This window comes from Sinohyriopsis cumingii, chromosome 16, assembly GCF_028554795.1.
Source record: "Sinohyriopsis cumingii isolate HCF-2022 chromosome 16, ASM2855479v2, whole genome shotgun sequence".
Lineage (NCBI taxonomy): Eukaryota > Metazoa > Mollusca > Bivalvia > Unionida > Unionidae > Sinohyriopsis > Sinohyriopsis cumingii.
Window position 1 is genome coordinate 8,469,101 of NC_142976.1, and position 23,441 is coordinate 8,492,541.

The window sequence follows — 23,441 nt, forward strand, 5'->3', positions numbered from 1 at the left end:
GATAAGCTCTCAGAAGATTCTTTTTCCTACAAAATAACTTTCGTTATCCACCAATCCTGGCCACCCAAACCCATATATTTTATGTTCACCCATTTCCAGGCTGGTTCCCATGTTTTCCATACAGTTAGTACTGTGTGTCCATAAAGAATGCATATAGATTTACAGAATTAAATAGCTGTACTAAGGCATAGCACATACCGGTAGATGCTGTCAGGGCACCCAAATGTGGAATGTGGGAATTGTATAAAATTTATACAGATTTGTGCACTTTGGGGGAGCAGTGATGCTCAAGAAATCCGCTAATCTTGCATATAAAAATATAGTCTCTGCAGTATACAATTTTGTTTAACTGTTAAGCCTTAAAGTGCTTGTCAAGACATAAGTCACTCTGCCAGTGACATGACATCTATCTCTTTTCAGGTAGAAAACGTTTTGGCTTGATGTGAACGGTTGTTTAACTAAATTTGATAGACACATTGATCCTTGGAACAAACATTCTGTAGTAGTTTGAAAGGAAGTTTTCAAATGTGTGTTTAAAATACGGGCTATCTGGAGCAACAAAATGGCTGATTGAGATGATGATTTCAATGGCTATACTGGCCAGTGATTGACAATGACAATGATTTTTAAAGTTATGAACTATATCAGATTATTTCAGCTAGGAAAGTGTTAATAAAGATACCAGTGAGTGAATTTGTATGAACCAAATTATGTTGACTATGAATCCAATGTACATGCTTGATGGACCAAAACAGATAATAATAATAATAATAATAAAAAAGACTTTATTTAGAGAAGGTAGCTCAGTTACAGAACTAATCTACCTTGAGTACAATAATATACAGTATATATAACGTGATGTGAAAAATCAGGCTTGACACTAAATAATTAAGTGATTTTAAAAATCAGAATATCAAACCTGGAATATATGCATAGGCATCTGTGAACACATAAACGTATATAAAATATAAAATATCCTGTATGGAAAAATTCAACTTTGAAAAGGATGTAGAAGTACAGAAAAGCAGGCAATGTTTATATTACCAGAACTATTCAGGGTGGCCGATTGGTCTAAAGTGCTCCCTGTTACGGATCACTGCATCTCACCTCTGTCCGCGTGGGTTCGAGTCTCCAATTTGGCCAATGTGGGTATGTGAGAAAGCTTGCCAGTAGGTTGTCGTGGGTCGGTGGTTCTTTCTGGGATTTTCCTGGGTTCTTCCTCCACCATTAATACTGGCTGCCATGTATAGCCTATCATGTGCTGAAAAATGGCGTTAAACCCTACAACAACAACAACAACTTTTCAGTTGTTTTAAGAGTTCATCCATTTGAAACATCGATTATGAAAAGAAGAAGTGGTAGGAGCCCGCCTTATGTCACGGGGAATGTTGTTCCATACCTGTGGATCAGTATATTGAAAACTTTTTTAAAACTTTTCCTTCTTTGGTCTTGGTATAATGTAATTTTTACTTCTAACAGATCGTAAATTTGGAGTACTGTCAGCGTCTCTTTGGTGAAAGATATTGCTTAAATATACAGGAATGGCTTTTCTGGATACTATATACATAAATTTGGCCTTTCTAAGAAATATTCTTTCATGTATTGTTAAAACCTTTATATTATTCATTGCATCCTGGAAACTGTCAATACAGTGATCAAGAATTATATGGCATGCCCTCACTTGGAGATTTGTTATGTTTGAATTAGAGGTATTACCACAAATTACATTACAATAGTCCAGATATGGCTGAATATAACTTTTATAAAAGATGATCCTATACTGAAGAGGAATGTATGTTTTGATCTTTTATCAGTAGCCAGAAATAAGAATTAACCTTTTTTGAAACATGTTTAATGTGAATAGACCAAGCAAGATTGTTATCTATGAATACACCATGAGAGGTCATATTAAGGCTCACATTGTCAAATAGAACCAGGATTTTGTTGCTATCCAGCCTCACTAGTTTTTGTTATGTTGTAACCTGTAGGTCTTTTGTTTTTTGTATCATCGATGTAAGCATCACAACTGTCTAGACCAGAGGTAATCATATTCATTGAGATGTTGAATGTACTTGGCAAAACATTCGTCCCAAATGACATTACTTTATATTGGTAAAGTCCATCTGGAGTCACAAATGCCAATATTTCCTTTGCTCTTTCCGTTAGTGGAATTTGCCAAAATCCTTTCAGAAGGTCAAATTTGGTGACATACTTGGCATTCCCGATCTTATCAATACATTGATTCTTGATAATGGGAATGAATCTGTTTTTGTCACACTATTCACCTTCATATAATCAGTACACATACGGAAAGTTTTATCTGGTTTTAGAATAAGTATGCATGTTGAACTCCAGTCACTTTTACTGGGCTCTATAAAATCATTCTCCAGCAAATATTCAATTTCCTTTTTCCAAGTATTCCTGTTTCAGAGGGTTCATACTGTACAGGTGTTGTTTGACAGATTTGGAATTTACAATTTCAATGTCATGCATTGTAGGAACATATGGAAAAAAGAGCTCATATTCAAATAATAACTTCTGAAGTTCATTTTTTTTCTTGTTCTTGCAAATGTGAAAGTTTCTGGTCCAGATCTTTCATAATTTCTGAATTCCGAAGATTTGTCTCTCCAATATCAGTAGAATCCGATGATATTCCTTCAATTAAATCTTCACTGAGTGGGACAGGTACCACTAAATTAATTGCATGTTTAACTTGGCTATCTCTTTCAATATACTGGTGCTCCTGTAATTTATTTAAATCTTAGGAGCACAAATATTAGTTTTTCCAGGGAAATCAATTATTTGTTAAATTTTTCAAAGCTTTTTGTTTTCACTCTTTCTTGTGTTACTGTTTTTTCAAGGCTAAACACGTGACATAAGAGATGGTAATTAATGAAGGTAAAATGAAATGTATGATTTTGGGGACATCACAAAAGCTACACAAGTCAGGGAAACCAGAACTATCTCTTGCAATAAATAATCATCCTTTAGAAAATGTCAAACATGAAAAGCTTGTAGGTGTGTCCGTAGATAATAATTTATTATGGAATGACCATATTGATAAGCTTTGTAAAACACTGTCATCCAAAATAACCCTACTCAGCAGAATTAAGAAATATATACCCATGGAAACTCACAATCTATACTACAAGTCATATATTCTTCCAACAATGGATTATTGTTCTAATGTATGGGGAAAATGCTAAATCTGAGATTGACATGATTTATAAACTTAAGAAACAAGCAGTATGCTTAATTTTACATGCATCTATTGATCATCCTTCAAAAGCATTGTTTACTGAACTCAAATGGTTCACAATATATGACAGGATAGATTTTCCCAAGGGAGTTCTTTTATATAAATGTCTACATGGAACTGCACCAGAGCATCTCCAGGACTTATTCAGGCCTTTTTTAACACAATACCAGTTGAGATAAATATCACATGGAAACCTTCTAGCATCAAAACCAATACCAGACCAATTTAAAAAGAGCTTCCAATACTCTGGTGCAGTTCTGTGGTACAAGCTTGCACTACATGTAAAATCTGCTGAAAATATTAGAGTATTTAAGAAGAGATATCATGAGCATGTATGTGTTTCTAATAGATAATGGAAATCTTTACTTTAATACTATAAACATGTTAAAATAAACAGTAATTATAACAAATGCTTAAGAATCTCTCAAGGGAGAAAAGTCCTTGACTAACGAGTCATCCATTATAAATAAAGCATTGGTGGTATTATTATTATTATTATTATTACCACAGCTGCCATCTTGATAATTATTGCATTGCTCAAGAATATCAGTGATGGTTTCAATACTCGGCAGTTAAAGGAAGAAACGGTCTTACCTTGGATGACTGGAATGTTTTTGTTTGATCAGTTGTACTTTGGGAGACTGTTCTCCTATTTAAAGAACAGAAGTACATGTATAAAAGAATTACAACCGCTCCGGTGGCCTAGTGGTTAGAGCGTCTGCCTCGGATGCGGGAGGTCGTGGGTTCGATCCCCGGCCGAGTCATACCAGAGACTTAAAAAATGGTACTAACAGCTGCCTCGCTTGGTGTTCAACATTAGGAGGTTAGTGTTAGGACTGGTCGGCCTGGTGTCAGGATAATGTGACTAGGTGGGACATCATGCTACATGTCTGCGGCATGATGCCCCAGTGCTAGACATCACTATAAACTGCCATTTGCAGACAACGTAGCGATATGACTGAAAAATTGTTAAAGCTACGTTAAAAATCAAAATCACATCACATCACATAAATGAATTACAAAGCAGTTTACATTCTTTCAGTGTGTGTGTTATTACACAGTATCCATTAGCAGAAGGTTCCACAGACTGTCTAAAGAGAATGAGTATTATTATACAAAACCACTGGATAAACATCATCTAAATCAAATCTCCTGGTACACAAATGTTTGTCATATGAATAATCCCAGAATGGAAGTGTTCATCTTTCTCAAATCGATGGATAGTGTTATATATATTTAATTTAATTGTTTGTTTGTTAGTTACATTTTAATTTTTGTTATTAGATGCTATTGTAATGTAACATCGTATGTTGGACTTTCACATTGTCCAAAACTCACTTCATTTCTGCTTTATCCAACTTTTTTATATATATTTTATTCACTGCAAACAACTTATACATAGCTATTCTCTCTGTGTATGGGGTTATTATTATTAATAGTAGAGGTATATATGTTTATTTGGATCAAAGTTGGTGTTTCTGAAGTGAATTATACATAATCCAGGTTATTGTTTTTTAAAACATGAGGATTGCTTATTTTCAGTTAGGTAATTTTTTATAGAAACTACTAATTGTGACCTGAGGTCAAGTAGAGAACTATAAAATCTTGCGGCTGTGAGGACTTGGTCATTCATGCTTTAACATCTAGCAATTTGAAGTTGTATTATGTTGTGTCCAGTTGGGAGGAATCTTCTTTGTTGTCTTTCACTCTTTTCTGTTGCTTATTTTAAGAGCATAGACTCATAACAATAGTTAGGTCCAGTCTCTCTGACATTTTCTTTTGAGCTGAGATTATCCAGGTAGTGAGTGTTTATGTTTTAAGGTCTAAGATACATTGCAGTGTTCTTCACTCGTGGCATCTTCCTTTTCCCCTCAAGTATCAAGGAATTGTGATGGGTGTTCTTCATGATTGTGTTTTTTTTTATTGCCAAGTCAAATGTTTAGACTTTGTGCTTGGTACAGGCATGAATGAGTGATTTAACTGGCTTTAAGTTTAGCTAGTATCTTTATATATTGATTGTCTTTGTACACATCAAAGATTGGCTATTGATTGAAGTAGGCAGGGGCTGTTGGTTATGTGTTTGGTTCACATTTTGAATGATGACATACCGATATATTACATACGTTAGTCACTGTGTAAACATCATGATGTTGGAATGCCCCCTATGGTGGAAATTCATATACAGTGCTTTAAGTAAACAATCATCATTAGGCTTCTTTCTGGTTGAGTCAGCTCCATTTGATACTGAGCACTTGAGCAAAATCATGGTATTATTTTTAATGATTTAAGCAACCACACATTGTTGGTATGCTTAAAATTATTTTTCTGTTCTGTATTTTGGTATTTGTCGAGGACAATACATAAAAAATTATTACCTGCAAATATGAAGACTTTTAATTTAATTGCTAATGAAGAATTGACACCGGTAAAAAGAAATGAAACCACAGTGCCCTTGCAAATATTTCAGAAACATTTGTTTGCCATGCTATTCCAACACATAGATTGTATATGAAGGCCTCATAAAAATCTACTTTTGTTATCAGCTGGCAAAAACATGTACAGTAAAACTGTTCAGACTCAGACGTGAATCATTCGAATACCTAACAAAAATGACCTGCTTAATTCTGGTTTAACTTTCTTATATAAGACCTTGGACTACTTGTAACTATGGAAAAGCTTTTACCTGTTTCTTTTGAAAGACTGGAAGACCTTATGTTATTGACCTTTGTCTGTTGGCCATCCAACATTCAGCATCTGGCCATTTCCAGTTCCTTCTTATCACTACCATAATGAAGGTCATGAAACTTGGCTAGCAGTTTCATCCTGAGGTATTTTAGGTCCTAAATGTAAATGGCATCCATGAGATATCCAATATGGCCACTGCAGCATCTATCTTGAGAATCTTGTTGCTTCCTTTTTTGAATGATTGGCCGTACATTACGCATAGTATAATTTACCGCCTGTCATTTCTACTGTTGTAAATCATCATCATCAGAAGTTGAATAATCTAGATAAGGAGATCCAGGAAACAAAGGCAGCAGATCAAATATCAAAAGAGAAGATAGAATTAGGTATGAAATATACATGCTATGGGTAATGCTGAATGTCAGTGTTGATTTTCAAGAACATGAATTTATTTTTTGTGCTGTCTGTGCCTGCATTCCTGTGCTGAATGTTTGGTCTCACCACAGTGATGGCATGTATGTCATCCCTACTTTCAGTGGTGCTCCAAATTAAATGTAGGAAAGGCAGAATACCAAACTTTGTTAAAGATAAATCAGACCGCTTCTTTGGCCTACTGGTTAGAGTGTCTGCCTCAGACGTGGGAGATCACGGGTTTGAACCCCAGACAAATGATACCAAAGACTTATAAAAATGGTACTAACAGCTGCCTTGCTAGGTGCTCACCATTAAGAGGTTAGTGTTAGGACTGGTTGGCCTGGTATCAGAATAATGTGACTGGGTGGGACGTGATGCTGCATGTCTGCGGCATAATGCCCTAATGCTAGACAAACCTATAAACTGCCACACTACAGACATCATCGTAATATGACTGAAAAATTGTTAAAGCTACATTAAAAATCCAAGTCACACACACACACAGATAAATAAAAGTGAAGATATTTGATCAAAATAACTGTCTTGAAAAGCACACAATGTCATTGATTGAGTTAAAACCTTAATGTATAATCATGGAGCAGATAAGAAATCTTTGGCTTTTTCTACTCCTCCTGAGTGGATGGTCATATTAGCATTTGGTTTTCACCAAGAGGCTTCTTATTATGTCTAACTGGACCCAAATGAAAATGGTGCAAATTTGACATCCAAATTGAATCGATGCTTTTTCTAAACAATGGATAATTTCACAGGATATTTTGAATAAAATACTTCTGGTAAGATGTTTTTGATTTGGATGATAATGAGACAGGTCTGAGTTTTACCATCGCTGCATTATTATGAACCAGTTGGAATAGTCAGTACTTTGACATTGATTCAGGTTTGTATCAGTAATGGCTTGTGAGCATGATAATCCAAGCAAGCAAGAATGGTTCTTATCAAACCTGGTCATGGATACAGCTGAAAAATACATTGAATAATGCTAGTTCATTATTCAGATTTTGACTATTTTGGAGTATCTCAAGATCGATCCATAGCTTAGTAGATAAAATGATTAAGAGTAGGTAAAAATATCTTTTTTATGGATTCCTTGATTGTTGGAGGTGGGGGTATGGCAGTAGAATGTCTAGGTATATAGGATTATGCTTATGATTAATATGACTCTAAATTATGACTGTAAAGTAAGTAAAAGAAACAACTGAGAAACAACAAGTTTTGTAATGTTCTGCTTCAACAAAAATATATTTCCCTAGAATACAAAGTGAAAATGTAAAACAAAATTACTTACGGTATTAAGAATTAAGTCCAAATAATCCTAGAATTACAGACACAAGTCATAATAATGAAAGTTCTGAATAAACTTTAGTGGAAATTTAAGGGATGAGGTAGTCATTGCAAGAATTAGAATTGCTTATACAACCCACTCCTACATGCCTAAGGGCAAAGACCCACTTGAGTGCGTGTCTTGCAATGAACCATTCACTGTTAATCACTTCATGATAGATTGTTTCGATCTCAAACCTGCAGATGATCGATACTACAATGTTCATCACATGAAAGAACTTTGAGATACAATAAAAGTGTCTTGCATTTTAAAATTCCTGAAAGAAGTAAGCATACAAGATAAAACTTTTATGCTATCACTTTAAGTATTTTTTATGTATTTTATATACCATCGTTCATACTAAGTACATTTTTATCTAAATCTTCATTAACACACACCATTTACAATCCCTGTTGATCATGAAGCTTTATATATTACCCGCAGAATCTCATCGTTTTGCTTTGAACTATTTGATTTTATTGTTGCTGGTCGATAATAAACCTTTTATCAACTGTAAATAATTTTACACATAACCTTTTCATTGGCGCTAAATAGCCTTACAGTACAGATGCACTGTAAATCACATCAATCAGTCAATCAATCTTTTTTTGTTTATATTTGCACTTTAAACAGTGTCTTTAATCTTTTTGTAGCACAATTATAAATTAACACTTTAGATATAACTTATATAAGCCAATATAAAAACCCCAAACACTTTTTAACCAAAATCTTACATCATTTTTATTTTACTTCTACTGCACATTTATCCATGGTTTAATGGTTCATCTTCCTTTTTGTAAAGTTTGTAAGAGTCTTTATACTATTGCAGCAAAGTTATGAACCAATAAATTACATTAAATTTATAAATCAATAAATTACATATAAATTTATAAATCTTTCCAAAAACAAATTAACTCCCCTTTGTAATTCAGCTATCACATTTTGCTCTGCAAGATTCCTAATTTCGTTGTTGTAAAGAAATCCTTGGGTGGCTGTGTTTTCCAGATGCCTCATAGAGAAAAAGGGCAGATTTTTGAAAATTCTTTGACCCTGTCATGAAAAGGATTATTCACTTTTGCACACTAATGGATGTGCCATATTCCAGTCAAGGGAATTCTTTCCTCCATTTCTCTCTAATGTTTCACTCTATAGTTACTTTGCTGTGTTCTGCTTCTTTCACTGTCTTGGCTTTTGACTCAAGGTGTGTGTCACTTTAATCTGGAGATCTTTCTCTAGTCTGAGAAGCATCGAGGCAAGTTTGTCTGGATGACATGTTGCTGAGCCTGAAGGAAATCATGTGAGAGCCCATGAGATTAGGGGAAACTACTCCTTCATAACAATGCCTCAACTCAAAGCAGACATGCTGCTTTTCCGTATCTTCTGCATTGAAAACTGAACAAATTCTGATTGCAGTGTTTGATTTGTTTGCATCAAAATAAAGCATGGCAACAAAAAGTATGTCAGATTTTTCAGAGGCATGTCACTGATACACAAATGTGCATAAAGGTAATCACTGCATCATCGTGAATATACATTTTGAGTTTTCCCACAGATATTCCACTATTGCATAGTGTACCATTGATGTCAGAAACTGCAATTTAGCCTACCACAATGCTGACTGGTTTGGTCTGGAGTGCACAGAAGTCTACACCCATGCTTTTAAGCTACCCTATATAATTGGAGAACATGACCAGGTTTTTGGGTCTGCATTAATGATGCGATTACTGACAATTGTGAGATGGACCATATTTGCATACTGGGAAAGATCACGATGTTACGACTTTATTCTGATCCGCTGGACTGTTTTGGTGGCTTTCTGGTTAGAGCATCTGCCTTGGAAGTGAGAGGTCATGGGTTTGAACCCTGGCTGAGTCATACCAAAGACTTACAAAAATGGTACAAACAGCTGCCTCGCTAGGCACTCAGCATTAAGAGGTTAGTGTTAGGACTGGTTGGCCTAGTGTCAGGATAATGTGACTGGGTGGGACATCATGCTACATGTCTGTGGCATGATGCCCCAGCACTAAACATCACTATAAACTGGCACAGTGCAGACATCATAGCGATATGACTAAAAAATTGTTAAAGCTACGTTAAAAATCCTAATCACACACACACACCGATCTGCTGTTTCATGTGCCAGTACCCTAACAGGGATCAGAGTAAAGTCTCATAACCAAATTTTACCAACAATGCAGATCTGTTTATGAGTATTACAGTTCAGACTGTAAATGATGCATTGAACCTTCGGTTGTAGAAACACAGACGATATGTTTTAGAAACACCCAACTTTGCATCACATCGCAGCCACTATTGAAATAGTTGAATATATTCATCCACAACATGTTACTGAATTACAACTGTATGAGCACTCTCAGTAAAGAAAGTTGAGGAAACCACTGTGGAGATGATAGGAACAGAAAATCAACCATTTCCAGTTCTCACTATAGCACAAGCATTTATGAAACCAATAACGTATGGATGATGACATAATTCAAAGATTCATCCAATTCTGCAGTTGACACTTATGTACCTGTGTTGGTAGATCAAATCAGAAGTGATTTACAAATTATTCGAATCTGTCTAGGCTCCCTGATAAATCAGAAATAGAATTACAAGTACAGGACACATTTAGGTTTTTTTCTTTCATGTGAGACTTCTTAGAATTGAGGGAAAACTGATACAGGACAAGAATAACAATTATACAATCAATGCCTCAGTTGCATTTTCACAACACACCAACCTGGTTAATATTGCAAATGTAGAGTAATGGAAAGTCAAGCACAACTAAATGGAAGCTCATGGAGGTTTTTGTGCAGTTCCTGTCACATATTTGGATTTTGCAGAGATATCTGCCATGTTATTTCCAGAGCCTAACACACATTGACCTTATTCCTTAAGAACCAATGATGCAATTTGGCGTACAGGAGATACTGCTGGCAAAGTTGAATTGTCATATTTAAAATTGTGGATACCTGTGCAAGTCTGTTTACTGGCCAAAGAAGATTGTCATTTATGAAGTCTGGAATCACATCAACACTGTCATTTCATGCGCACGCCACAGACATGTACACAGGAAGTAATATTTATGGGATGGTTCACGTCAAGTTATGGTCTTATTGCACCAACACCCATATACAAATGTAGATGATAAGACAGCAAGATGATATTTAATGATTTAGGAGTGACTGAAATTTCTCTGTGGTTAAATCACAAAGCCTCTGAAGAAATTTTACTTAACATCCAAGAAAATCAAGTTGTGTATGCATATCACAATCATTGGTTGTATTTGGATTGGCATCAAAATATTGGCACTGAGCTGCAAATTGCCCAGCAGAATTTCATTACATTATCCCTGATTTATTACTTTTTATTAGAACACCTGGAGTTTTTCAGACAGTCTTTGGTTGACATGTACTTTCAAGTAGGGCATAACCGATTAGCATTTTTCTACTGATTTCCGATTCCGGATTTTGGGCATGAAATTTTTCCGATTCCGGATACGATTCAATTAATCGGAAATGCTAAATTAAAAGGTTTTTCAAATTAACTTTTTAAACCGTGTTACACACGTTTTGCATATCACACCGATGTCACAAGGGGAAGGATATGGCAGGACTATAGCAAAATGCAACGAAGTTCAAAGCCACAAAGAATCCATGAAATTTTTTATTTTTGTAAAATGCACTGAAACATTATAAACGTTTTTTCTACGATCACATTGTTATACATAATAATTATAAAAACTTACGATTTTACAAATAAAACTCGCAAACTGAAATCCACGTGTTATGGCGCCCTAAGTATTTATTTTCCTGTGATATTGTTCTTGTTTTCTGGCAAAGATATTATAATATAATAAATTTAGAAATGCGAGTTAAAGAGTCTTGAATATTGATATATTTATGTAGCGCATAATATAATATAATATAATATAACATAAAAGTTAAGCAGTTTATTTCTGCCATGTTTCATCTACCTAAGTAAAAACACCCAGTTTAATAGATAACAAAGAAATTTAATAATCAAAATTTTATAACTTCCAAGTTCTTTGCAAGAAATAGTAGCATCTCCGTTTTTTCAGCGGACATGCTTGATCGTTTGTCGCTGCAAATAGCACCTGTGGTGCTAAAACTTCTTTCACTATCGACGCGCTAGAGGGCGGTATTGAACAAAAACGTTTAGCGACAGCTGCCAGAAGCTGGAACGTTTTTCCCCGGGATTTCCAGTATATAACTGGGTCCGTTGGTGGTGAAGTCCTCGGCTGATTTTTCTCAGCTAGATACGAATCCAATTCGCGCTGGCACGTGAATTCATATGACAGGGATGCAGAAGCGAGATTTTGGTCGGATGTGCTAGAGGCAAATAACTCCTGGTAGTAGGAATCTAGGCCAGTCGAAGTTGAAGGTCCTGGATCCACTTCTGTTGAGGCTGGAATGTTGACAGCGGTGATTGTTTTTTCATACTCGATCTGTAGTTCGTCCATTAACATGCGCTTTACAGCGTCATGCCCATGCGCATTAAATCCAACAATTTGTAAGTGGGATCCAAAACCGTTGCAAGTGCACACAACTTGTTTGTCTCCACTTCCTCATAACGTGTACGCAAATCTTTCAGCATGTCCGCCCGCATGGTCTGTATTCCGATGTCATCTCCGACTCTTGCAGGTTTTGTTAAAGTTGCCATGAGAACGCGAACACTGGGGATGATCATGCTTGCTGTTGCAGTAGACATACTGGCATTCCTGGTTTCCTGTTCGAATGGTCGAAGCGTAATCAAAACCCGTTCCATCAAATTCCACTCATGTGCCGTTAGATTTGTAACCCCATCATTTTCCTGACAATAGAGGGCAGTAGCTTTCTTTTGTTCTATGAGGCGCTCGAGCATGTAGAACGTAGAATTCCAGCGGGTTGTAACATCCTGGATAAGACGGTGTGTCGGGTATGGCGTGCCATCCTCGCATGTCAAAGACTTCTGGATTCTGAGCAATTGTTCTGTGGCTTGAGTTGAATGCCGAAAATGCCCAACGATTGCACGAGCAGTGACAATAGCATCCATAACGGATCTTTGACTTAAAAGTCCAACCTTGACAACTAGCTGGATCGTGTGGGTGAAACATCCCAAGTGACCGAATCCAGATAACTCCGCCGCTTTTTTCATGCTCGCACCATTATCCTGCACGAGAACTCCACGTTTTTCATCTGGAATAGACCATGCTGCCAACATTGCAAGGATGTTATCCGAAATAACTTGGCCCGTGTGTCGGTCTTCAAGATTTCGTAGTGACAGAACAATGGACATCCTGTTCCACTTGCTGTCAATCCAATGAGCGGTAAGCGAAATGAAAGCTTTCAAATTATTTGTGCTCGTCCACACGTCACTTGTAAAACTTATGTAGGCTGCTTGTTCTAGTAAAATAACAATTTTATTCTTCACGGCAGAATATAAGTCCGGAATAAGCGTTCTTGACAAATGGACTTCGGATGGAATAACATAACGAGGTTCAAGTTCATTCAGAAAGCGAGTGAAGCCTATGTTGTTAATCATGCTGAAAGGCATAGCATCAGCCGCAATCATTTCTATGATCTTCTTAGTTATGATTAACTGGCGTGGGTTGTTAGCCTCAAACGTTTTTTTTTTTTCTAGCAGGAACTCTATTGTCTGTACTCTGTGTTTCTTTCCAGGCTGCATTATTTCTTCGGCTTTTCGTTTCTTTTCGATGTCACAGATTCCGATATACTTTTTATATTCATCCGGATGTTTTGCACGCAGGTGATTGATAAGTCCACTGGTTCCATATGAACGTGGATCATTACCTCCTCGTTTTAATTTATCCTTGCACTGTGGAACCAAACAATCTGCCTTTGACTCATCTATGGCATTTATCTCAAAATAATCCCATATTTTGCTTCGTTGTTTTTGCAACATTTTAAAATAAAATTATTTTTTTTACTTTTATCAGATTTTTATTTAATTTTATTGTCTGTAAAGGCTTAGAAATATTTTGTTATTGTGGCCAATACAACAAATTCTGTATCTAAATAGTGCATGAGAGGGATGTATGTCTAGAAACAAAGTGACAGTTTATGGAAAGTCGTTTATCAAAACTCAAGATTATCTACAACATAGCATCGCAATATCTGTCAGAACTGTAATGTGAGATTAATGATGGATGCAGCCGCAGAGTCTCAACAGTTCAGCACAATTTTTTCACACTGTATGCTAATATAAATTTCATTTACATTATCATACAGTTCCAATGCATCCACGCAGCATATACGCTTTAATTTTCCCGCCTAATCATTTATGTCGACCAGCTGCCAGTTCCGACCCATTCTTTGTTCAACAATTAGTTGATCTTGCCGCCAGGCTTTAATTTTCCCGCCTTAATCATTCATGTCGGCAAGCGGCCAGTTCCATCCTGTACTTTATTCAACAATTAGTTGATCTTGCCGCCATGCTTTAATGTCGCGGTCAAATAAAAATAAAACAGGCTTTTGTTTGGTCCTATAAAGTTGGCCTCTTGCGGCGACTTAAATAAAAGCAATGAAATCTGATCGATTCTTGCATTTTCCAAAGTGATCGGTGATTGAAACAAGTTTATTGTGCTGTGAAAGTTTCCTTATTAACTTTATTTATATTTACGATTGTAAGAATCATTTTCTTTTAATACCTCATTAGCATGTGTCAATGTATTCAATATTATGCCTTCATTATTGAGGATGTTGACATGAACGGGTAGGACTGTATTATATATTTTAATAAATTTAAATCTTTCGGTCTAACTCAAGTATTATCGTTTCACCCCGTTGTGTTGACAATATTGGACTTTTCTGACTTCTTATTTAACTTTATTAACGCACTATCGAATGACACGCAGTGTTAGACACGGTGCTATAGAAATTCAACTTTATTATTTTTATTATCCGAATCGGTCGTTCCTGCCTTGTGCGACTCCGATTAATCGGAAGTTCATACTATCCGGTGGAATCCGATTTCCGGATCAAAAGTCGGTTATGCCCTACTTTCAAGGACACTTGGGAGCAGCTCCTGCTGGTGGTTATAGATGCAAAGCTGTGATACTCTCTGACAATACTGTTGTTGGAAGATGTGCTTGGTCCAATGAGTGTCCTTGAGGTGCCTATAAAAAATTCATAATTCTTAATTAGACCTGTTATGTTTTCAGCTAGTAATGATGTTATGGTTGGCTTTTGTCCAAAGCAGCTTGCAAAAATAAAGAGTACAATATAAAATGATTGCAGGGTCATTTTGATCTGAAAGATTCAAAAGCCAAACAACAAAAACACACCTTTGTGACATTAAAATTTTTAAAGTCAGATATGTCACAAATACACAAGACTGGCAGAATATTTCCATTCCTTGTGGCCATCCCAGCAGTGTTAACAGCTGCAGCTCCATTGATTGTAAGAATGGCTGCATTGGGGGCTGCTGGAACTGCATCTGGAACTATATGTTCTTTACCATTTTTTGCATCCAAAGTTTTATGTGCTATTTTCTTCTTTTGACCAATTAGGTATACCACGGCATATACTGTAATAAAAAAATCATGAAAGTTGGCATAGGGATACATTTTGAAGAGTACAGCACCCTCAGTATGCAAATAGGTCACAGTGACCTATATTTTGTTTTTCATTGACTTTGGTTAATTTGTTTTTCATGTTTATTTCTCAAACTCTATTCATACTTGAATCATCAAACTAGATGATTGACTTCATTACTAAACTGCTCTTCTTGGTGTAACATATAAATTTATGTAAATTATAAAACTGATGCATTGGATTCACAGCTACTTATTTTTCCTTTAACTTTGTTGCAACTCTACTATTCTACATTTGCAGTGCTCCATCTGTAACCAGACCCACAGTCTACACCTAACTTTTCCAGAGCTTCCACCAAACTTTTGAAGATGTCATCAGCTGTTGTTATGTCTTTCATCAAAACCACTTCCACAAACTCTTCTGTTATTTGTGTATATTTATCAACACCACAAATGAAAATTGCAAACTTTGCCACATCAGTTATATCTATACTTTTGTCAGTTGCAGCCGAAAATGCAATAAAGGACTTGACTTTGTCCTTGAGTTGACTGTTAAGATTCTCTGTAAAATTCTATGATTCTTTCTGCAACTGTATTTCTTGAGAGACTTAATTTGCAAAGCTTTCTGTTTATCTGAACATATTACTTCTGCAGTGATTAACATGCATTTCTTTAAAAATTCACATTCTGAAAAAGGTTTTGGTAACAAAACTATTTGGTGAGCAGTTATGTAACTTGCCTTCACTGCATTGTGTATGCATATTTTCAAATACTGACTGCTGCTTTTTCAATGACTGCTCTAATTCAGCAATTTTTTCCTCATGTAACTTCACTTTATATTTATCATGCTTCACAGCATTGTTAGTATTGTACTCTTTGGCAGCAGTTAACAATGGTGCACAAATCAAACAGGTTGGTTTTCCATTGGCTTCCACTAAGAAATATGAACTTTTCCACTTTTCTTGAACCACTTTACATTCACTATATTTTTCTTCTTTGATAACATAATTAGGGTTCTTATTACTGCGATCAAAAACATATTTCGTGACCATAAAAAAGCTCTTAGCACAATTTAAGATGTGCAGTCTAGGCATGTTTAATGTTCATTGATGAAGTTTTGCAGATACCTGAAGTATTGACATCACTCCCTGGTTCAAACAGTACCTTTCCTGCTGTAAGATATTTTCTGGCTCAAGAACCAGACACAGTCCATAAAGTTCTTTACATGCCTGTGATTTCATTTTCTGTTAGCTTTGAATGAATTGTAAGGAGCTGTATTATTTTACTTACACTGGCCTGTCAAAAGAACTTCAAAAGTAGCTGACAGTTTCAAAGAGACCATGCTGACACAAGCCAGCAACACTTATATAACTGACTTTGTCTGAGCATATAAAAAATGCCTACAAAAGTTTAAAGAGAGAAATCCACCTCTGGTGCACTTAGCAGATGTCAAGATAAGCATACAAATTTGACACTAACAAGAGACCTAGTCTGTGTGCCAGACTAATGAGTCTGGTGGGCCTTATGTTTGGTACCCAGGTATTTAGGGTTTGTTTGACAAAAAAAATTCTAGAGTGGGTGTTAAGTTTGTTTTAAATGTCATAACAACACAAAGCTTGGTTGATAAATTACTTGACTTTCCACATAGAAATAAATATGCAAATCTAGTATGGTAATTAATAGCCATTATAAACACTTTATAAATACTTCTTGGAGTGTATGGTGTGCATATCATGAATCATAAAACTCTCATCAGAGAAATATGATATTATCCATGAGAGATCATCTTCCTACAGGAGCCTATTTGTTATTATGCGAGTTACAATTAATAAAAGAACATGGAAGTTTTTTTACGAGCAGAAGACTGGATATAGCAGATTTGTATAGTCCAGACCATTATTGCTCACAAGATTTAAAACTTTTGTCATTTATTGTAAGTTTATATTTTCACCATTTCATTTGGCTTTGTAGGTACAAAGGGAAAAAAGAGGAGATTGAATGATGATGAGGATGAACCTGCATCAAAAAAAATCATGTTAAAGGAACAAGGTATGAGCAGTACATGTGCTATATTTAACTATTGTTGTTATTGAGTTATCACTAAGTTTGTCTCTGTCTTCCTGTCTGTGAATATTTTCATTTCATGAGCATAACTTATAAACCGTTCAAGGTATTTCAACATACTTGGTACACAGGCAGAGCAAGTGTACAGGTGCCTTAAAATACTTAGAATCTTTTACCTTCAGTATTTGTTCTTTTACCATGGAAACAAAGTGTAGCTTAAAGTAGTATATATACTGAGGGTACTAGCATAACTGAGATTGCAGATGATATAGTACATTAGATAGGAGTCTTTGCGAAAAGGTACAAAAAATGTTTTTAATATCTCATTATCTTGTTTGATTGTTTGCAATATTATGTCTGCATTAATCACATCAGCCACATGTTGGAAAGTAATAGTATTGTTAACTAGGAGAGAGCTTGAAATAGTTTATACTTGTTGGTCACTGCTCCATATTTGTTTGATTTAATTTACATTCCACAATGATGCTGTAAATAATACTGTATAAACCAACGTGAAAAACATACTTCATTTTCATTATTTTGCTCACTGCCCAGGGGCTGTCAGTTTAAAAAATGAGTTTTCGTTTGAATTATAACCATACCTATTTATTTTTCTTCACTATAATATTGGTTTTAAGATTATTGCATCTTGCTATGGTTAAACAGTATCAGCAGATATCATTGCTTACATCTGTCCTTTAAGATATGTGATTAATCTAAACAGATTGAATTCTAAACTAAATTACTTTAATTTGCCATTTGCTTATGCATTTTCTTAGCTAGCTGTATATACTTTTTATAACTGTAGTTACATTTCTGGTGGATTGTGTGCACATATTTTCTTAATTGTTTTCTTTAATGTATTTTTTAGGAACACATGGACGTATGAGCACTTGTCGTGCCAGGGCAGAAATACCTGTAAGTATATCATGGAATATGATCTAAAGATTATTCCATTAGTTCAAAAGAAGTACCTTGCTGTCATATGTGACCTTAGATCGTAATAACATCCTGCTTAGATCCCATTCATTTGTAGCAGTTACTATTCCTGCATTCAAAAGTTGATCAATTGAAGCTAGTCCTGGTAGCATTACTATTGCATAGACCAACAAGTCGATCTCTGTTTTATTTTTTGTTTTTCTTTGGGGAGTTATGGGAGGGAGATGGTGACTTTCCCGGTAGTAATACTGCCTTCCATGCATGCATCAGAAATTTTTAAAAATGCCAATACGTGTTCTATTCAACAGAAAATGATTACTACAGAAAATGTGAGTGTTTTTTAATTCTATGAGTGAAAAGAAGAGGAATTTTACTTATCATCCACATACAAGATCAGTCTAAATAAATATATTAATTGCTAGAGAGTGGCCAATAGTCCGACACTGTTTTGTCCAAAAGATCCATAATGAGATAGGTACTCATCTGATTGATCTCTGCTACCAGAAATGTCAAAATAAATTATTTTGAAAAATGGGGAGTCTCCAGCATATAGTACTCAGGCCAGATGTCAGAGTAAGTGGATTATGATACAAGAATGCACTGTTAAGATGGTTTGTCACTGTGAATAAATAGTTTGTTTAACAATAAATAAAGTCCAGTAATGGTGCCTCTGAATTTCATTACTCCAAACCCAAGGTTATATATAAATATTTAAACAGCCAATAATGTCGCCAAAAAACTCCCATTGCCAGATGGTATATTTTGACCCAGTAAGGAAAATATCGCAATTTGTGACAGTGGAGAAGCCAGCATGATCACTGAATAAACATTTAAGATATTTGTTGTACTTTTAAGAAGAAAAACCTTTTTCCGTGTATGAGAAAAATACATGTATATGAAATTGCATGAGTGCCATGCCTAAATTGTATTATATCCGAATTTGTGTTACAACAGAGCATGCTGTAGCAGAGTTGCACTGTGTGTGTGTGTGTGTGTGTCTATATATATATATATATATATATATATATATATATATATAATGCAAGGATCATCTGATTAGGACTGCAAAGTTTAAGCTGTCCCTTTAATACAAAAATCAATAATACTTCCTGCATATAAAGACCACTTGTCTATTATGACAACTTTAGTTGTGTCTTTCTCAACCCAAGTGAATTTTATATACAGTTTTAACAGTATTTACATAATGTTCCTTTACAAGTTCATCCTTGAGATGAAATGAATGTACCTTTATTTTAACCAACACTTTTGGAATGTATTTGCAAGGTACAATATGGGAATAATTTTAAAAAATCCCAAAACACTTTTACTGATATATCTCTACATTAGAAGTTGATGCTTCACATTTATTCTATTTACCTGCATTTTGAAAGCTACTTGAAGATCTTTCATTAAGCATATAGAATTTATTTCTATGATATGAAGGTTAAACAAGTTCAACGTAGAGTTAAGAAGTGCAGGAGGTACATGGATTTTTCAATAATATTTAAAGTATTTCTAATTTTATTTGCTTCATTGAAGTCAAACAGTTTTTGATAAGTATGTTAATAAATTTTGCTTTCAGACTGAGGCAAAGAAGAAACACAATGAGCTCTGCGTTATATTGGATGATCTTATTACAGAAAACCATTTTGCTAATATAAAACGTATAGCACAAACATATCTAGACCTGAAAACAATGGAAAAAGCCAAAAACATGGATCAATTGTTGTCTCATCTTGAAGTAAAAGGATTAATTGGTATAGGAAAGTATGATATATTGATAGAGATAATGAGAGATGCTGCTATAGGAATAAGGATAGATGAAATCCAAAGGATGATCAAAGATATCAAGGATATCATGCAAAACTCCATTCCTAGTGAAGAGAAGAGTGAAACATCTAGTCTGCGTGCTCACATTTTCAAACGGGGCAGAATCCACCTTAATCCAGGTAATGCATTTTCTTGTAATATTTGTGTCAAACTTGAAGCAGTATTTCTACTGTGTAGGCCTAGATCTGCTTTCACATTATGCACAGGCAGAATAGAGTCTATGCTTTTTGCATACTCCAGTGTAGACCTAGATCTGCTATCACATGTTTCACTGGCAGATAAAAGTTTATGTTGTTTGTTCCAAATTTTGATGCTAGACTGACTTGTTGGCAAATTGTATGGCATTAGATCTCAGTCTACATCTACAGTTTGATCAGGAGTTTATGTGGGCTGTTGTAATTTTGCATATGTGTCACTGTTTCTAGAACAGTAAAGAAAACACCATACATACTGTGTTATCCAGCATTTTTCCCCTGACAAGACCAGTGGCTAACCTAAAATGAAATTGTCAAAATGTAGCAGGTGGACTTCATATCAAGCATGGACTTATCATTGGGTAAATTCAATAAGCCAAGAAGTAAAATGCTCAAGATTATGTTTAAAATGCTGGAGATTCACAAAAAATGCTGAAGAACTCTCCAAGGCAAATGCCAGAAAACTTCAGAAGATTTAAATGCAAATGTAAATGTCCTGCTATTGCTACTCCTTTTGGAAAGAAAGTTTTATCAACATGGGATTTTCATCAGAAGACTTCTTTTGATGTCTTGTTGGTTCTAAATGAAAACGGTGCTGCCCAGGCATAAAATATGTTCACCACTATGACCATCTAAGAAATCTTATGGCTTTGCAACCTCAATGGATGGTCATATTAACATGTGGTTTTCACTAAAATGCTTTGGATGATATCTAGCTAGTCCTAAGCGAAAATAGTGTCGAAATGACATAAAATATGGCCACCACAGAGTCATCTTGTTATTGTAGCTTCTTCTAAATGGAAAGTCATATCAGCATGGCACTTTCACCAGAAGACTTCTTTTAGCTGCCAGTTGCTCTTTAATAAAATTGTGTTGATTTGTTACCCAGTATGGCTGTTACAATAGTCACATTGAAATTTTATTGTTACTTATCCTGGGAAGTTGTATCAACATTGAGTTTTCACTTGGAGACTTCTTAAAATCGCTAGTTGGTCTTTATTAAAAATTGGTATTGGATGGGTAAAACTCTTTTAAAACTAAATGACCTGAATCTTGGAAAGTACATGTCCATTTTATCAAAAGTATCTCACTGTTGTGTAAATTTCATGTTTCAGAGACTTTGGATTCGATTCGGTTTGCATTGATGCCAGATTCTCAGAAGTTGTCAGCCCTGTTGCTATGCAACTTGGATGTTAATATTTGGTGATTGCAATACCATAGCACCAAAAATTGATCACTTTGTCCTAAATGTTACATTTCAGTGACCTGGTTTCATCTTTATATAGGGTCAGGTTACTGTGGTGTGTCCATAGGCAAGGTACTTTACTGCAATTGCCTCAGAACTCAATAACCTTCATGTGTTTTGTGCCACAAGACACCAAAACCACCAAACCAAACAATTCATTGCATAGTCACACACTAGCGCATTTTCATTCTATGGACACATTTTTAGATTGATTTCGATTTTAGCTAATTGAGTTACCCTCTTTAAATAAGGTCATTATTATTATTATTTATTATTATTATTATTATTATTATTAGATGTCTATGGTCACTTGGTCATCAGAAATGTAGCTGTGACTTATACATAGGAACTGATTTTTGTCCAGTTACAAACTGAAATACATAATGCAGACATATGAATCATGACCTTTTCTGTTAATATGAATAAAATAATATGCATATTGGTCTGTATCATATTGTTTATTCTATCCTAATGGCATATTGATTTATTTCAGCATCAGCACCTGTGGGAAATTTTACACCTGAAAACATCAAAAGTGCTTGGCAATCTATAAAGGGAGTACTAATAGAGGAGCTTGACTCAAAGATTGTTTTACCTTTCTTAGTTGAAGAGGGCATTTTATCTCTTGATGAATATCAGCTCGTGCATCAAGGTACAAGGAGACAATTGGCAAAGAGGATTGTGCAGAGAGTAGCGGAAAAACTCCCAGATGCATTTTTTGTTCTTCTCAGAGTTCTGAAAAAAACTGACCAAGATGAAGTTTTTCACATGATGACTGAACTCATCAAAATGACACATTCTACAGAAACCGCTGGTATGCTTATTTATAGACTTGGCAATAGTTTTAAATCTAAACTTTTCAGCTGGTTATTTATCTAAGTGATTCAATTTTACTGCAGTAAGGGTGCAAACATTATGAGTGTTCAGTAGCTTCCGATAGCAAATGACTGCTATGGGGCTGTCTAATTTATAAAGTATAGAAATTAAAGCAGCTGTGGATGTTTTATTGACAGTCATACATTAAGCTGCCTTAAAGCAGTTATGGCTGTCTTTGGCAGCCATATGATTACTTCACAACATTCACTTGGTTGTTTTGGATCTGATCCACACTTAATCTCCCATCCTCTCATGGCGCATCTTCTCAAGCTTCTATATATTCAGCAACAGAGATAAAAAGATAGAACAAATAGAGAACACTGCAGTGAAGAAACATTTAATGTCAGTATCTACCTTTTAATATTTTGATAGCACAATGATTAATAAGTTGTGTTATTTATTATTATCACTAGTCGGTGCACTTTTCTTACAGTGTGTGCAGTTTCATATTTTTGATATTATAGATGTGAACATATCACTTTATGTGATTCTGATTGGTCCAGATAAGCCCATGAAATTATTGTGCAGTATTCTGTTTACTTAATGGCTGTGATTGTGGGAAAATATTTTCATCCCTGCTTTCTAGAATGTTTTGTTTTCATTGAACATTTTCATTGAATATTTTTGACTGCCATTTTTTTATTCAACTCACAAAAGAGAATTGGGAAGAAATGGTCTCATCTATTACAATATTTATAATTTACCTCCACAGGGATTTGTCATGTATAACATATAACATGAAAAATGGCAAAAGCCCGAAGACAAGAACAACAACAAGTACAACTTCCAGTATTGATGATAACGAGGGTGGGAATAGAGGGGTGGTATATCTGTAGTATGGAATCCACCCTATATGCAAGCTTGGTTTAAATGTGAACTTACAGACGTAAATAAACTCACCTTTGTTCAGAATGTAGACATAAACTGGTCTCTTCAACTGACAGAACTTTACTTGGTAAATATGTGATGCAAGTCTGACTCAAAATGAGATTTGTTTGCATCTTCTGTACAATCTAATGTTCCAGATCAAATAC

At 35.2% G+C, this 23,441-nt stretch overlaps 1 protein-coding gene across 1 annotated transcript in view; it reads left to right on the forward strand.

Moving 5' to 3' along the window:
• LOC149779902 (uncharacterized) overlaps positions 1-23,441 on the forward strand; it is a 156,650-nt gene that overhangs the window by 15,040 nt on the left and 118,169 nt on the right. The window contains exons 4-7 of the mRNA XM_089936592.1: positions 17,230-17,307; positions 18,194-18,240; positions 19,844-20,210; positions 22,025-22,345. Of these exons, the coding sequence (XP_089792718.1) occupies positions 17,230-17,307; positions 18,194-18,240; positions 19,844-20,210; positions 22,025-22,345 (813 nt within the window). The remainder of the gene's footprint in view (positions 1-17,229; positions 17,308-18,193; positions 18,241-19,843; positions 20,211-22,024; positions 22,346-23,441) is intronic.